This window comes from Canis lupus, chromosome 9 (assembly GCF_048164855.1).
Source record: "Canis lupus baileyi chromosome 9, mCanLup2.hap1, whole genome shotgun sequence".
NCBI lineage: Eukaryota > Metazoa > Chordata > Mammalia > Carnivora > Canidae > Canis > Canis lupus.
In genome coordinates, this window is record NC_132846.1 from 34892402 (window position 1) to 34909380 (window position 16979).

The following is a 16979-nucleotide window of genomic DNA, read 5'->3' on the forward strand; positions in this document are numbered from 1 at the left end:
TGTCCTGGAATACAGCCATAGCCCAAACTTCCTTTTCTTGAAAATAAAGGAGTTAGGCTAAAAATGAGATCCAAGGATGATTTCAGCTCTAAAATTGCTATATCCTCTGGTTACAGAGTTTCTAACGAGGAAGCATGTGGCCTAAATGCGTCATTTTCATTATTAGAGATATAGTAGTAAATGGGCTCTGATATCCTGAAATACTCCTGCAGTGTAAGAGCAGGTCAGTTTCTTCCCTTGCTTTGTGCCCACAACTTGTCTATTTACCCTCTCACTGTCTTCATTTGGGCTCTTCCAAAAACAGAACCTGAGACAAAGACTTAAATGAAGTGGTTTGAGGGATTATAAGGGAAAGGAGGGGAAACTGAGTGAGGAAAAATTAGGGAGACAAACCATGAGAGACTTCTAACTGGGAAACAAGGGGTTGCAGAAGGGAAGGTGAGTGTGGGAATGGGGTAACTGTGTGACAGGCACTAAGAAGGGTACTTGATGGGATGAGCACTGGGTATTATACTATACGTTGGCAAAATGAATTTAAATTGTAAAAAAATGAAGCAGTTTTTTTGGAAATGTGATATCAGGAAATAGGCATATAAGGCAGAGAAGGATTATCAGTAAAAAGATAGGATTATTAAGAATGTGTTAACAGTTTGGTCATTGTTGCAGGTGACTAGAAGCCTCTCCCACCAGGTCTCCAAGGAGCCCTGAAAATTGCAACTCCAAAAGAGGAAAACATTTATCTATCAACCCTCCTCCCCACTGGCCAAAGGTGGCCCCACAGATGACAACTCCCTCATATGTGTGAGTTGCACATGCCTGAGCATGGATCTGGTTCCCAAGGTGTGGTGCCAGGATACTCCAGCATCAGATAAATGAGAGTGGCACAAGGCTTGTTCCTATCAAGTTGTACCCATACAAAGCTGATTAAAGCCTGTACAGGCCCGGTCACCACAGAAGAGGCATGAGCAGGAAGATCTGGAGTGTTGCACACAAGGTGTCGGATACAATTCATTTCCGACACCTGTTTGTCCCTCTCTTTAAATTCACTCTCTCATAGTCCCCTTCAAGCCGGCAATCTTGCAGCTTGCAATAATCTCTGCAAAAATGGTTGCTGCTGTTTCATCTCCCTTCTCCGTCTCCCATCTAGATTCCTCTCACTGTTGGCCAGCATCCTAGCTGGTCTAGGTTGCTCGCTTGGAGGATGACCTTGAATATGAGCATTCCAGCACAATACACAGATGAATCTCCTAAAACACTGTCAGAGAGGCATTTCTGGCTTTCACAAGATTCCTTGTGTTGATAATTGACTCACCTGATTCAACCACTTTCCTCATTTTCTTTTTTCAAAGCTTCCCATGCAGTCTAAAAACACCAGCCAACTCAATCCTGGAGTTACAATTACCTTAGTTCCCATAATGCTTAAGGACCACAGCCACCACACAACCCAATACTTTGCCTACTGCTAGCACCCCATCCCAATCCACCACAGGTAAGAGTCTTAGTCACTGAGATGCTGCTGGCCAGGTATCACCACTCCACCTACCACCATAAGAGGGTCCTTATTATCTCTATCTGGTAAGGGATCACACTCCAAAATTTCAGTCCCAACTATTGCAGCAGAGCCTGAGACAAAGTCTCACATGCAGGTGGCTGCGAAATAGAGAAGGAAGAAAGACAATACAAGGATGAGTTCTCAAGGCACACTGCAATGGACAACCCAGTGCTCCATCCTAAGAGACATTCCAAGGAGTCCTCATTAATGAATCGGAGAACCAGCCATATGAGCAACAAATGGTGGGAGATTTTACCCATCAGTCTCCATCCCCATTGGCTAAGGCGTACTGGATTTAGCTCCCCTGCATTTCCAGGCTGTAGTGGTGAGTGCAGAGCAAGGACCCACAGCAACCCATACCATGATACCAGAGCAAACCGGGACAGAAAGAGAGGTAGGTGGTACTTGCCAGAAATGAGGTACTGTCCACCTGCACCCTCACACACTGGTAGAAGCCTGTGTAGTACTGATTGCTGCTGCAGTGGCTGAAATAAAAACTAGGATTTGGAGTGACACAAGGAGGGTTTGATACACTCCCTCCAAGACACCCTTACTATGTTCCTGTTTGCCCACATGCAACCCTGTTTTGCTGATTGTCCAATCATAATTATAAAGTGTCCCCTTTTGGGGCATCTGGGAGGCTCAGTTAAGTGTCTGCCTTCAGTTCAGGTCCTGGGATCCAGCCCCACTCCCTGAGCTCCCTGCTCAGGGGGGAGGTGGGGTGGTGGTGTCTGCTTCTCCCTCTCTCTCTCTGCCCCTCTCCACTGTTCTTGCTCTCACTCTCTTTCAAATAAATAAAATATTTTAAGAAATATAGTGTCCCCTTTGCTCTCAGATGTGTCCCAGTTCAGATCGTACAGATCACTTTGCTCTCTCTTTCTCTCTCTCTCTCTCTCTCTCACAAACACACATACACACACACCCTTTGAGAAGCACACACCCAAAAATTCCCACCAGAATTATATTTTCATAGTTGTTCTTTCGTATTTTTCTACTGTCCTCTGAAGAAATGTTTCTGGAGAGAATGCACTTTGTCTCTATTGAGGCAAATGAAGAGTGAACCTAAAGAAACTACCTTCTACTAATTCTTTAGCCAAAGAATAGACCCTATGCCACACAAATCTTATTTTAATATACTTAATTTAATGAAGTAATGTATTGCACAAGTGCAATCTGAACAATAATTCTCTTTTGTGTTAAAAAATCATATTAAGCAATGCTGAATACCATAACTATATGTGAAAGCCTTGTGAATCTAGAAACCAAGAGTATATGGATATAGCATACTCTCAATTTTTAAAATGGGGCTGTTATTATAGGACACATTTTCTCATGACATTGCATAAGTCTCATATCACAAATATCCTTTTTGTTATTTCAGAACCAAATGTAAGTATTTGTAAAATATAAAATTATTTTAAGTCACTGTGATAAATTTGAATTCACCACTAAAGAATCACAAACCATTTCTCCAATAAATGATAGAAGATAACTCCAAACAATTTTGAATAAGCGAATCGTCTGTTGAGCACTATCTATTGAAGCAAGGTGTTTATATTGGTATATGAAGGTATTCTTTCAATGATTTCTGGATATAATTCAATATGTAGTCTTCTTCTCTCTGGGCCCCTCATCTTGGAGCCCTTGGGAGATGGATTATCTGCCTTGTATGGACTGAATGTTTGTGTGTTCCCCCCAAAATGAATATGTTGAATCTCTTACTCCCAGTGTGATGGTATTAGGAAGTGAGGCCTTAACAAAGTAATTAGGTTTCAACTAGGCCATAAAGGTGGAGCGCCTATGATGGGACTAGTGCCCCTATCAGAAAAAGAGACACTGGAGCTCTCTCTCTTTACCATAAGAGGATACAGCAAGAAGGCAGCCATTTGCAAGCCAGAAAGAGGGTTCTCACCAGAACCCAACCTTGCTGGTATCCACATTGTGGACCTCACAGCCTCTAGAATTGTGGGAAATAAATGTTGCTGTTTAAGCCAACATTTTGTTATAGCAGCCCCAAACTGACAGGCATTATCCCAAAGCCAATGTTCTCTGTGGGCTGATACAATACAATAAAAATTGAATACTTTAAAAATTGAAGCAAAATTATGGCTAAAGCGCTATATAGTTTTCACAGCACGAAAAAATAATCAACACAATTGTTATTAGAGGTCTTGTGTTATGTTTCTGTTGTTATTAGAGGTCTTGTGTTATGTTTCTGTTATTTGCTACAAGTGAGATTTCTCCCATCAGTAGAGTCACTGGTGACCTAGGGTGGCTACCTCATTGAGTTTTGGTATGAATTCAGTGAGTTTCCCCTTGTACAGCATTGAGTACAGCATTCATCCCACAGTAACAGCTCAATAAATGTTCATGATTTTATTATCACTAAATCAAAATAAATGCCAATTGCACTAACATTTTTTAGTTCACATTTTATTTACATAGCATAAAACTCACCTATTCAGTAATTCCCCATAACTGAACTTTTAAAAGACCCTCATTGTTTAGAATAGAAGATAAATAAGACCTTAATTCACTTATTTGCAAAAAATTTTCACAGCTACTTTTGATTGACTCCTGGACTTAAGCACGAACAGAAATGTGTCCTGAAGAGAATTGTCTTCCCAGTGAAGATCCAGCCAAAGTTTGCCAACCGCTTATGACATTCTATTTGAATCTAGTAATAACTCATGAACAAGAATCCACTTTCACAACCCAAGAAATATTATTAGAATAAAGTTCATGGGGCCTTATTGTGTGCCCTATTTAATTTCATATCCCACTCTGTGCAAGAAATTCGGAGGGCATGGGCTAATGGAAACACAAAGGTCTTGGTCAAATGGGCGACCAGGCTCCATTAACTGTTTTTAAAGATATCTAAAATTTTAGGAAGATGTGGAGGGGGAATGTGAAAAGCTGTGATTTCCCTTTATAACAATGACAGAGAAAAGAAAACAATGGACATAACAGTGAACCTTTGCTCATTTAACCTTAGCCAAGTGAAATCAAATATAGAAAATATGTGTGTGCTATAGTGAATGACACAACAATACTAATTAAATTCAAGAGGATTGAACTGAACAATCCAGGTCACTTTAATCAATTTAGGTCATTACAGCAAATGTATTCTTTCCCGTTATTTCGCACACTACCACCTAGTAACTACACTCAGCAATTCAGTCTTACCGTCTAATTATAAAAGCTCACAACCTTTGCTTTGGCAGCAAAGGCAAAGAGAGGAAGGTCTTCTCCAATCCCTCAGAGCGTAGGGATGTGACATTTGCCCATGGGCATTGTGTTTACAGAGACTTTTCCCCTTTCGACTCTCATTTCAGTTACATCATACATAAGTGTCCTGAGGTAACTGGACAGTAACAGAAAATCAAATGCCAAATAAATCTGAACAAGAGCTTATTCATTCAAATACAACCTTGGGATTTTCACAAGCTATTTTCCTTCTCTTTATTCCTTTTTACTTTTAGGGAGACTCCATGCAGGGCTTGAACTCATGACCCTGAGATCAAGACCTGAGCTGAGATCAAGAGTTGGACGTTTAACTGACTAAGGGGCAACGCAGGCGCCCCTCCTTCTCTTTATTTCTTTTAAACAACCATGAAAAGTTGTAACTATAGGGAGGTAACAAGATAGCATATAAATTATAATCCTGATTTTGTGAACAAATAAAAGCATGCATACAGAACATATCATAAATACACAGAGAAAAAGATTAGAAATACATAGACCAAAATGTTCACAATGGTTGTCTCTGGGGAGTGGGACTGGAGTGATCATTTTCTTCTTTTCATGCTTTTTTGCCTTTCCTCAATCCTACATTGTTGCCCTGAGCCCTCCATTATCCAGCCTTGTGTTAACATGGCAACCATGGAAAACTTGCTTTTTCATATGCTAAGAAAGATTAACAACTCATGATAACCCACAACAACAACCATCAAAAGTTCACAGAAACTCCTCTGTGCCAGGAGATGGAGCCTGCCTTGTTCCATGGCTGCACACTCAAATCCCAACATTATCCTCACACAGACAGGCCTTGTGAGAAGCCTCTTGGGTTTGTTTTCAAGAAAAACAAGATGTTGGGGAGTAGGATGGAGTGGGTGGGAAAATCAGAGGAAGGTGTTCTGAAGGTACAAACTTCCTGTTTATAAGTACTAGAGATATAGTGTGCAACATGACTGTAGCTACCACTGCTGTGTGGTATACTTGAAAGTTGCTAAGAGAAAATCCTAAAAGTTCCCACCACAAGGAAAAAACATTTTTTGTAACTATGTGAGGAGACAGCTGTTAACTGAACTTATTAACAATGCTGTAATCACTTTGCCACACAGGTATTATACTGTATACATCTTAAACTTACACAAAGCTATATGTCAATCTATCTCAATTAAACTGAAAAAAAATAGAAAGTTGATTCCATATGCATAAAATGCATAAAGTTGGTTCTTGCGAATAAAAAAAAAAAAAAAAAAAATAACAAGATCCAGAGGTTTGGTTCTCATGTCAACAAATAAGAAACTTACTAGTCTTTTCAAAGAGGGAAACGCAATCATATCCTAGATAGTAATTCATACCTATGGCTATATTATATTATATATTATATTATATTACCAAAGTAATATAATTACTTAAAGGTATTTGGAGGGTTTTCCCAGATGTTTCATTTAAGTTTTACTAAATTTAAAGTTATTTCTTTAGAACCCCTTATTAAAAGTGACATGATGACCACATACCTGCATACACTATGTAGAAAGTTAAAGTTGCCTATACATTTTTGGCAGACCTGTAAGTTAATCCCTTTCAGGCTGGCTATGTTGGGAAAACACAGGGTCAGTCCTCCAGAAGTTGGGATTCTAGACTCCATGATATCTGGAGAGCCTCAAAATGCCATGACCATGATCAGCTTTAACCACTTGTCTTTTCCCTCATCTCCATATCTAATCAACCCCCTAGTCCTTCTGCTTCCCTGACCTGAACCCCTCTCGGAGCCATCCTCCCCCTGCATTCCCTCCTGCAGCCTTGGTCCAGGCCACAGTTACCTCTCACCAGCACTACTGCACCAGCCCCTGACTGGTCCCTGTCCCTGACTCTACTTTACCCTTGCCAATTCAGTCTTCCCATGAACTCAGCCCCAATCGCACCACTTCTCAGCATAAGATCTTTCCATGACTCTAAATGCCCACAAAATAAAGTCCTAACTGCTTGATATAAACAAGCAGACTCTTTAGGATCAGTCTCATATTTTGTACTACATGTGTTTCCCCCAGCTCAAACCCCAAACCGCACCCTCCCAGCACTCCAGCCATACTTAACTCCTTGATCTCTCACTGCTGAATTTTCCATGATCCCTCACTGCTGGCTTCTGCATATGAGGTTTCCCTGGCTGGAGGACCCATCCCATTCTCCTCTTTACCTCACTAACCCAGACTCACTTCTTTGGCTTCCGGCTCAATGCTACTGGCTCTGGAGAAACATCCTCAATCTTAGCAGGGTTAGACGCTCCTTTTTTGGATCCCATCTTACCTCTGTATAAAATGGCCCATTTACTCTTGCCTCACTAGTCCATTAGCTCTTTCTGGTCGTGGACTGCTTGCTCACCTTGCTCCCCCAGCTCTTAAGATACTGCCAGGCACACAAAGGACATTCAATAAATACTAAGAAGCAACATCACAGTGCTCTTAGTTTGCCATAGAATCTCTAAGCATCCTCTTTCACCTTGACACAGACCTTTGGGAACTGATCCATCCAGTTGCAGAACCATTTCAGATTTCTTCTTTGTTCTCTTATCTCTTACACAAAGAAGGAAAAGAGGTAAACTGATCATTGGAGATTTTGTACCAAAATTTCTTTTTGGAAGATAAAGGGCTTGAATCATCTAGTAGCCAAACATCTTTCTGTTTTTGGAAGATTGGACTTATACTTTCCTACATGTATATTTTGGTCCGTTTGATCACAAAGATATCTGTAACTATGCAAACTCTATAGCTAAGCTGTGAGGCATAAAATTGGAGAAATATTTCAAATGCTATTGGTCCCCCTCCTTTATGTTGGTGTGAATTAGGAAGGAAATATGGAAATGCATAGTACACTGTTAATTAAAGCCCCAGGATCCTAACCTGATACCAGGTTCAGTCTTTGCAGACCACAGCATATGACCTCTCCACCTCCAAGGTAATAAAAAAACACAAGTAAGCACTCCATTAGCCTTCCATTCTGCTTGTACCCTGTTCCTACACCAAGAAACTTTGAGAAGAGGGAGAAAAAGGATTTTTCATTAATTCTTCTGTTTCTACTCCTTCTCCGTTCCTCCATCCTTATTCCACAAAAGTTTATATCTCTCAACAAAATCAGTCTTGAACTTTGGATCTGGAGATAGAGTCTTATGGTGAACATGTATACTCTCTATTACAAATTATTATTGATTTTTGCTTGTATTATTGCTCCTGTTGCTTTTTGAGAAGGGAAAGTAAGATCTTTGCTTTAATAAATGGAAGATTTGAGAGTGTTTTTTTTTTACCCCAATTTTGTTTTGTGTGTTTAAGCATACTAGAACAAAAGAGCATAGGATTTGACTCTATATTTTTGTTGCTGTTTCCTGAGGGAAATTTCTTTTTTCTTCCTTCCTTCCTCCCTTCTTTCCTCTCCTTTATCCTATATACACATAATAGAAATTTAAGCTAATTAACAGGGAGTTAGATATATTGGTTACCCAAAATAGGGCAATCCCAATGCATTTGTATAGCTAGCAGTGGCTTACAAAATAAATGCTGATTATTTTTGTCACATGTAGAACTTGAGCAACAGAATTATGTTTCCAGCTATGTTGACTGCCAAAAAATGATAATTATCAGAGCAAACAAGCCCCCAAAATCTGTGTATTATGGGGGATACTAAATGTACAAATAAGGTGCTTTTATTAGGTCAACACTATTATTCTGTTCTCAAATTATTTCCTATTCCTAGAGACTTATATTCAGTTATTTGAATTCTGTGTTATTAAGAAAGATATTTAAGTGAGCTTAAGCTTACTTAAAATAACCAAGTTCCTTTTGTCTCATCGATTTTAGGCTTCAATTCCCTCCCACTTGTGTCCATTCTACCTGGTATAGAGCAATTTTCTTTGATGGAGAGAATGAAAACAAATTTAGATTTAGCGTCCCTTCCCCTGCATTCAATGGTCTACCTCATTTGCCTTTTTCTCCTTGTTTCTCTTTATCATTTTTCCAGGCATTGGTCCACTCAGCACTTTGGCATCCTCTAGTACATTTCAGAGTTTTGTACCATGTTACAGCTGCATTGCATCAAGATTTTTCTTCATCTTCTTCTACTCACACTTCTTCCCCGTTAGCAATCCTTCACATACTGTAAAAAGTAGAGATTTCTTTTTCAACAGGTTTCCCTGTAGTCATAACAGAGCCTATCTTGCCAAAAGGTCATGCGGCTAAAAACTTATACCAGATAATAATATACCTTATTCCTAAAAGCAGCTTTTTAGCAACTGATAGAAACAATGATTATTCATATCTACAGAAATCGCAATGCCTGTGGATGATTTGAGGCTTCTCTTTCCAAGATGTGTATATGATTCCAAATAAGGGATTTCATTTGGATTTCCACATGAAGGAGATATCTGGAGGAACATGGAAAGAAGTACCAGGCATTCAGAATGTTCTATGCTGCTCTATGTTATTTCTGATGTCACTGTAACATTTGACTTTTAAGTCTTAGCCTTTTAAAAAAAAATGACGAAAAAAAGAACAAACTTTGATTGACCAAGCTAAAACTATGTTAAACATGTTCTAAAACTGTGCTTTAAAATTTTCCCCACAACATTGTTGACCAGTGTGAGATATAGGTACTTTAAGAAGTGTTTCTGGAAGACTTATCTGAGGCAGTTTATGAGCTGAAGCCAATGCTAAAGCATTGCTAAGGGAATCTGTTTCCCTGGGATACTAATTAACTCCAAATATTGCATATAAATTAAGCCAGAAGCTACTGAAAGAAGCAAGTTACAGGAGAGGAAACTCTGAGGAGGTTTAAAAGAAAAATACTATCTTCCGATAGAGAAAAAGGTGTCAGGAACCCAAGAGGAACCCTTTTCTCTCTGATCCAGATTCTATGTTCTTCTAGAAGCTTCTATCCTTTTCTCCTTCCCTTTATTTTCCTTTCTCCACAGTGGGAGGTGTGATTTATTGGATAACTGACTAGGGAAAGGCTTTCTTCCCCCAAGGAACCTGTTCTCCCTTGTCTCCTTAATAAGGAAGCTGTTCTCTAGCTGTTCTCTCGGCTCTGTGCTCTAACTTGCCTGGACATAAGAATCCCAAACTCCTCTCCAGGAGATTTTGATTCAGTGGGTCTGGGGCAGGGCCTTGGAATTTGTGTGTTGCACAAATATCCCAGGTGATTCTTAGGAGCCACCGCCTCTCCCACTGAGGATATAGACACAGTTCCAGCTCCATCACTGGGACTCGTGCAGGTCTGAGGAAGTAAATACAGTTCAGAGGGGAAGGTGCTAGCAACTGAAGCCAGACAGCTATAAGTCACTTATTTTAGGTAAACCTACCAGTGCCTGATTTACTACTTTTAATCTGGACTATAGTATAACCACCAGCCAGCACTTCCTCCAGTGGCAGCACCCCCAATCTCAGATTTTGTTTAGAACATGACAACCTTTTCTGATTGTCTGAATAACTTCAGCCAACCATTGAAAATCATTGTTTCACACCCATCAGCAGGGAGAAAAGTGGCCAAAATAAACACATCCACAGAACCTTCCACCAACCCAGGTGTTGAAATGGGTTTGTACAGAAGTCTACTGTGATCTAAGTCATCTTTTTCTTTTAACAGTCACCTGTCCCAAAAAGGACGGCAGAGACATTTCTGTGGAGGCCATAGTGCACACACATCATCCCTGTAGCCTTCTGGAAAAAATGAAAATATGTGTTCATTATTTGTGACTTTATCATTCTATAGTTTGAAAGCTCAACCTCTTAGGCATGATCTAGTTAAAACTACAGATTATGAGTAGGCCGAGGCATTAATTGCCATCAGCATTGCCAATGTGTTGGTTAAATGAAATGGCCTATTGTGTGTTTGCTATAAATAGCTTGTCAAGAATACAATAAGAGTAACACCATGTCATGCCCACTTCCTCCTAACCTTAGGAATACTTACAGCAAGGGGCTGCTCTAAGAAAAGGCAAACACACCCTATGCGATATCAAGATGTCTTGGCTCATGAAATTACAAATCATTTCTGAGTGTCATGGTTCTGAATTTTATTTTTAAAACCTGACTTTGAACTTATTTGTTAATTGTTAACTTCTATTTGACTGTATAGAGCTTCTCATTTCTCTTGGCCAATTTCACACATTTGCTTATGTCTCTTGGAAAAAAAAAAAAAAAAGGTGAAAACATTCTTGTAAGCCAGTTATCATTCCAGGATGGATTCTATAAAGTTTCTCTATTCGTTCTCTACAGGTGATACTTAAATTTATGTGGTTGTTAAGGAAATAGTGGAGGTCAGAGAGGAAAAGAATTTGCATAAGAGGGAAATTAGTAAGGCATTTTTCATTTAACAAAGACAGAAATTCATGTGACATGTTCCTTGGCCAACCAACTACAGTTGACTCCTGAATAACACAGGGGTTCAGCGGGCACGGTTGAAAATCCACATACAACTTTTGACTCCCCCAAAACTACTAATAGACTACTGGTGACCAGAAGGCTCACTGTAATATAAATAGCCAATTGACATGTTTCATATATGAAATGTTTTATATACTGTATTCTTACAATCAGTAAAATAGAGAAAAGAAAATGGTAAGAAAATCATAAGAGAGAAAATATGTTTACAGTACTGCACTATCTTGCATGTATATGTGGACCCATGCATCTCAATCCCATGTTGTTCAAGGATCTCTTGTATTTCCTTAGAATCTTGGTTTTAAAGAACTCTGGAATTTCACTGCTTCCTGCAAAGTATGTGGAAGGGCACTGAATTGATGATAGGGATACACAGTTTTGAATCCCAGTGGGTTCTTGTCCTGATTGTACCTGGATATAATTTTGGATAATCACTTCTCTGCTTCGGTTCTGTCTTCAGTCAAATGGGAGAACAAAAACATATGTCCTACCTTACACAGTAGCTCTGAGGAATAACTGTGCAGCTCACTTCGAATATAGTAGCACAGGCTCCAATAAATGTGAACAAGCTCTCCATGAGTCAAGTACTAAGGACAGTGTTACTAGTAACCTTTATTCTTCCATGCAAATAAACCCAGTCTTTACCTAAAAATTCAACTCAAATACCCAGACTACAAAGGTAGGGCAAGGAATTACATTCCAAAAGAAATGAGAAACAATCTAGCATAGGCCAATATCCCCAAAAGGGGATGCCCTGAGAGGTTTGTTTTTTGTAAGCTCCATCATGTGCCAGGGCTTTGGCCACTGAGCCTGCATATACCACAGAATGTCTGTTTTCTAATAAAGCCGAATAAGAACCAATGGTGGCCCCATAATTCCATGGCCAAGACTGCAGAAGTAGAAAAGCAATGCTCTGAATAATCCACAATAGTGGCCGCACAAGCACAGAGCCACATGGCAGACATAAAAGCTCAGAGAGCTTACCTACCTCATTTTCTTCTTGATTTCTTCCTCATTTCTTCTTGCAAAGTCAAATGATACACAAAGAGAACACCTCTTAGTGATAAACATATAAGCATCTATTGACACATCTGTTGGACTCAATTACACTACTTAAGAGAGCAAGTTTACATTAAGACTGAGAAGTCCATTTAATGCATTATTTCTGGTGCATTTTTTTTCCTGCAGAGAATAAGACAGAAGATGCAAAACAATAAAACTGAGAGACTAGAGAATATAATTCAAGATAGATACAAATCTACATATTATCCTAATGCACCAAGAAATCTTCATTCCAGCTTGCTGCTAGTTTTGATACAAATGTAGGATGTACCGTGGCCCAGAAGCCTACCACTTCAAGTAGGCCAAATGCAGTCATCATGAGCCATTCTGTTAAGATTTCTATTTCAGAGTCAACATGCTTTGGCAGCAATAATCATTATACTTAGTGCAGGTAAATCAAGGAAAAGGCCCTTTGCAAAAATACAAAATATTTACCTAGCAACTTCTAATGAACAACATATACACTGCATATTGATGAGTTGTAGCCTATGGTTGTAGAACATTCACTACAGAATTAAAAACAAACACTGCATATTACAGTAAGTCTACATCATGCCTTTCCTGCTCAGTATAAGAGAAATCTACTGCCCAATAGATAATAAGCCTGATGGCCTGACAGCAGTGATGTGGCAGGATGCTGTTCTTTTTTTGCCCCAAAATAAGAAATAAAATAATAACACAGTTGAGTATCCCAATGAAATTCCCATCTGATTCAAAACTCATCTTCAGAGCTGTCGGCTAAGAGCATGACACGATCTTGCATGCTGTTGAATTCTCTCTGCTGGAGAAAGAAAACAGAAAAGCATTAAACCCCCTCTGCTGCAGAGCAAAACTGAAAAACAGGCCCCTTTTAAAGGGACTCCAACACACAAAGCCGAAGCCAAGGCAGCAGCTGTAGCAGCTAATCCAAACCACTGGGCATGTCAATACCATTCGTGCATCATTAAGCCCTGTGTGCTTTATTAAGCTAATTGGAAAAGCGAAGAATGTTCTGAAACTGATTAGGTTTTGCTGTTGTTGGTTCCATACCTTTCTTTTATGCCTTTTGAAGCCGTTTCTCCTTCGGCGATTCATGACCTTAATGCTGTAGAGTGCTCCCAAGATGAACAAGGCTCCGGCTATCCCGACGCCTACAGGAACCAGCATCCCAGACATGTAGCCAGCCTGCACAGAAAAAGAGACAAGCATTAGGATGCTAAATAGACCACTGCCCTGGGTTTCTCATTTTTGCTGGATGACAGAAGGTTTTTAAACACCTGAAATTCTCCTGCCTGCTTTGTCATAAAATAGTGCCTAGAATAAAGGTATTTTTTAGGGAGAAGGCAAGAGAGAGAAAGCTAGGACTATTTTTGGAAAGTTCCAGTATTTAGAAGAAGCACTGAAATAAATCACCCAGACCTAGTGGCACCTCCAGCCACTTGCTTATGCACATTTGTCAACATCAGGTTTTGGTGGCAGAGATATAATTTGTATTAAAGATGGATGAAGTAAGCCTCTGAGAATGCCAGGACTATTAAAATGCTATAAATCGGAAATATCAGCCTAAGACAAGCTCCAATGGGGCTAAAGTGCTGTCTGGAATATTGTGTTTCTTGGGGGATGAGGGGCGGGCCTTGACATTGGTGGTCTGCTGTCTCACAGTTTCAGCTTCACTACAGTAAGAAAGGGAAGAGGAAGGATGCTAGATGTTAGGGCACAGACAAAAAGACAAGGAGCAGAGAGGGATTTACATGAAAGGAAATATCTGCCCAGTGGATAAGACCAAAGTTGGGGCTTGGGAGGGAATTTTAAGCATCCCCAGCCCCAAAGAAAGGAAGTGGTAGAGCAGGGTACCAAAGATCACTGCCAACAACACTGGTGCCTTCAGAAGAGCCTGGAAGTATCTGGTACCTGGTGTGTCTCCAATGTCCCCAAGATGTCACCATGGATACATTGGTTCTAAGTGAGCAGCATAATGTCCACAGATCCTTAGGCTTCAGTAAGTAGCTCTGGATTTTCCCAAGCTCAGGGTAAGGACATCAGACTAAAGATGCTCCTACATCTTGGCCAATGTGACACCTAAAGACCAGAGGACTATGTACTTACAAGCCCTTTCATAGAGGAATATGACACTGGTTTGCCTTCAAAGAAGGCCTCTTCTAGAAGCCTACCCAGGCAAAATACATAAAAAAATTAAAATCTTTAGACTTTAGATAGAATAATTGAGGGTAGGGGAGGAACCTATGAGTCTCTTCATTTATTTGACTATTTCTAAAATTTCTAATACAGCACAAAGTATTTCTAGTACCTTGAATAAACCCAAATCAGAAAGGGACAGAGAATAAAAGTTTTATAAAAAGTGCTGAAGTATGCAGACTGTGATGCTTTCCCAACATTTCCAAAAGTAAATCAAAGGAATACACGAGCCCTTACAAAACTGCAGCTCCTTCTTTCTGCACACAGCCAGCTCACTCACTGGTTCTGTTTTCCAGAGTCTTGTTTTAGAGCAGAATATGGAAACTTTTCCATTAATTTGAGAACAATAGCATCGTTCATCAGCATACTAAGTGTTTTTCTCCAAGAAACAAAGCACAGTCACTTTTCAACAAATTAATATGCTTTGCAGAAACCCAAACTTTTTCTAAAATTCTTCCAAATCTACTTAAGTCTGATAAAACTGTAATTTTCCATGTGGGAAAACATTGGACAAGAGCAAATTTTAGTACCTCACAAGAGCTGTGAATCTATTGTTTTAAAACCATCATTCCCAATACAGGGAAACATATGTACATATTGAAATATGATCAACTTTAAGCCTCATAGATTAGACTCTAAAGAGTTGTATATTCAAAAAACAATACTTGAGCTGTTGGAAGCTCAGCTTAATCAATCTCTGTGTGGGTCTTCTCGTAATATGTAACCTCATCCCACAGCAATACTATGACTATTCCAAAATGTGTCACTCCTTCTCATACTTCTTATTTACACATTTAGATTTCTTATTTCCAGAGCTTTAAATCATGTACATTTCACCAAAATTCAATATCTCTTCTCTCTCTTGCTCTCTCTCTCGTGTGTGTGTGTATGTGTGTGTGTGTGTATGATCTGCTTCTGCTTTGAAATTATAGTTAAAAGATGGGATCAAAGTAACCTCTCTTCTTCAAATATATTTTAATCATTTCTTTCAAAACTGACTAATGGAGAACAAGCTCTTCTTTTAGAATTGCCTATGACTTGTTTTCTGCACAAATGAAAACAAGTAAGACTCACATATATATTTTTTTAAGTTATAAATCCTGCCTAGTACCTCTTCTCTGTTCAGAATCATTGGATGTACATGTATTCCATAGGTAACCCCCTGAGAAGGACATAGCTGCACCTGAGTATATGCCAAGTGAGAATGCATAACTTGATCTAATCATGAGGATTAGATCCAATAAACCTAAAATGAAGACTATTCTTTTAAAAGACTGTATTCTTTTAAAAGTCAGTGTCATAAAAGACAAAAGATGGCTATAAAAATGTTCCAGATTATAGGAAACTAACTAATCATGACAACTAAATGTGTTACATGACCGTAGACTAGATCTTGTACTGAAGAAAAATGCTTTCAAAAAGGTATTTTGAGTCTGTTAAAAAAGCTGAAATATGGATGTCAGATTTGATAAAAAGTACTATATCAATGTTAAATGTACTCAAGCTGATAACTGTACTATGTGTTCTAACAGAATATTCCCATTTTTAAGAAAGACACACTAAAGTATTTGGAGTAAAAGCACCATGGTATATGCAGCTTTTCCTCAAATGGTTCAGAAAAAAGGAGGCAGGGATGGGCAGACAGACCAGCAAATCATAAAGCAAATGGGATAAAATGTTAAAAAAAAAAAAAAAGAGTACATCTGGCTAAAAGGCATAGGAGCATGCTTTATACTTATTCTTGTGTCCTTTTTGTAAACTTGAAAATAGTTCCCAGTGAAAAGCTTGACACTTTTAAAACAGACTATATAAGTTAAAATATGACTAGATATAGCTGTTTTTAGTTTGAGTTTGTTTAGGTTTTTTTGTTTGCTTTGTTTCACATTCATGAGAAAATTATCCTTCCTTCTTAGGTATCTTCCATCATTCAGAAACACCTGTTTTCAAGAAATGTATAAGAAAACCAAATGATATGCTGTACTGTCTAAAGTTGTCTGGGTTAAGACAGAGCCCTTATATTGCTTTGCAACAATGGCTCTCAAACTTAAACATGTATTGGAATTGCCTACAAGACTTGGTAAAACAGATTGTTGGGCGTCATCCCCAGAGTTTCTGACTCAGTAGGTATAGGATGGGGCCCCAGAACTGCATTTCTAGCAAATTCCCAGGTGATGCTGATGCTGCTGATCCAGACCACACATGAGAATCAGTGCTATGCAATATAGTCTGGATCATTCATTTTCTGGGTTATTTCCTAAAGCTAGAAGAAACAGAATGATCTTGGTGACACAACAATAGAGTTGGTCTTTATTACATACTAAAATTGTTATGCCTCTTCAATTTCGAGAGGTATTTTAGATGTTGAAAAGATATATCAATAGGTAGCCAAGTTAGGATTTCCCTAACAAGCATCACTAAACTTGGACATTTAGACAGAAAGAAGGGAGGTGATGCAATGAGTACAGGGACTGTCCCTCAATATCCATTCACCTCTTCTTCCAGAGCAATAGAACCTCCCATTTCAGTTGGACACA

The 16979-nt window shown here is 39.1% G+C and overlaps 2 protein-coding genes across 8 annotated transcripts in view; both read right to left on the minus strand.

Annotated features, from left to right (window-relative positions):
* Positions 1-9175, minus strand: part of LOC140640018 (putative protein FAM10A4) — a 30099-nt gene extending 20924 nt beyond the window's left edge. Inside the window, exons 1-2 of the mRNA XM_072838728.1 lie at positions 9035-9175; positions 8748-8926 (exon numbers count right to left, since the gene is read on the minus strand). The gene's annotated coding sequence lies outside the window, so the exon portion shown is untranslated. The remainder of the gene's footprint in view (positions 1-8747; positions 8927-9034) is intronic.
* A 2625-nt stretch (positions 9176-11800) lies between these two features.
* The window catches only part of ARMH4 (armadillo like helical domain containing 4), a 162710-nt gene continuing 157531 nt past the window's right edge, over positions 11801-16979 (minus strand). For 5 of the 7 annotated variants that reach the window (XM_072838727.1, XM_072838725.1, XM_072838724.1 and 2 more), the window contains 2 exons: positions 13300-13434; positions 12266-13051 (listed from right to left, as the gene is read on the minus strand). In XM_072838727.1, coding sequence (XP_072694828.1) covers positions 12983-13051; positions 13300-13434 — 204 coding nt within the window. In that variant the 3' untranslated portion in view covers positions 12266-12982. Of the gene's footprint in view, positions 13052-13299; positions 13435-16979 lie in introns of all 7 variants that reach the window. The other 2 variants (XM_072838719.1, XM_072838721.1) reach the window with 1 other exon arrangement.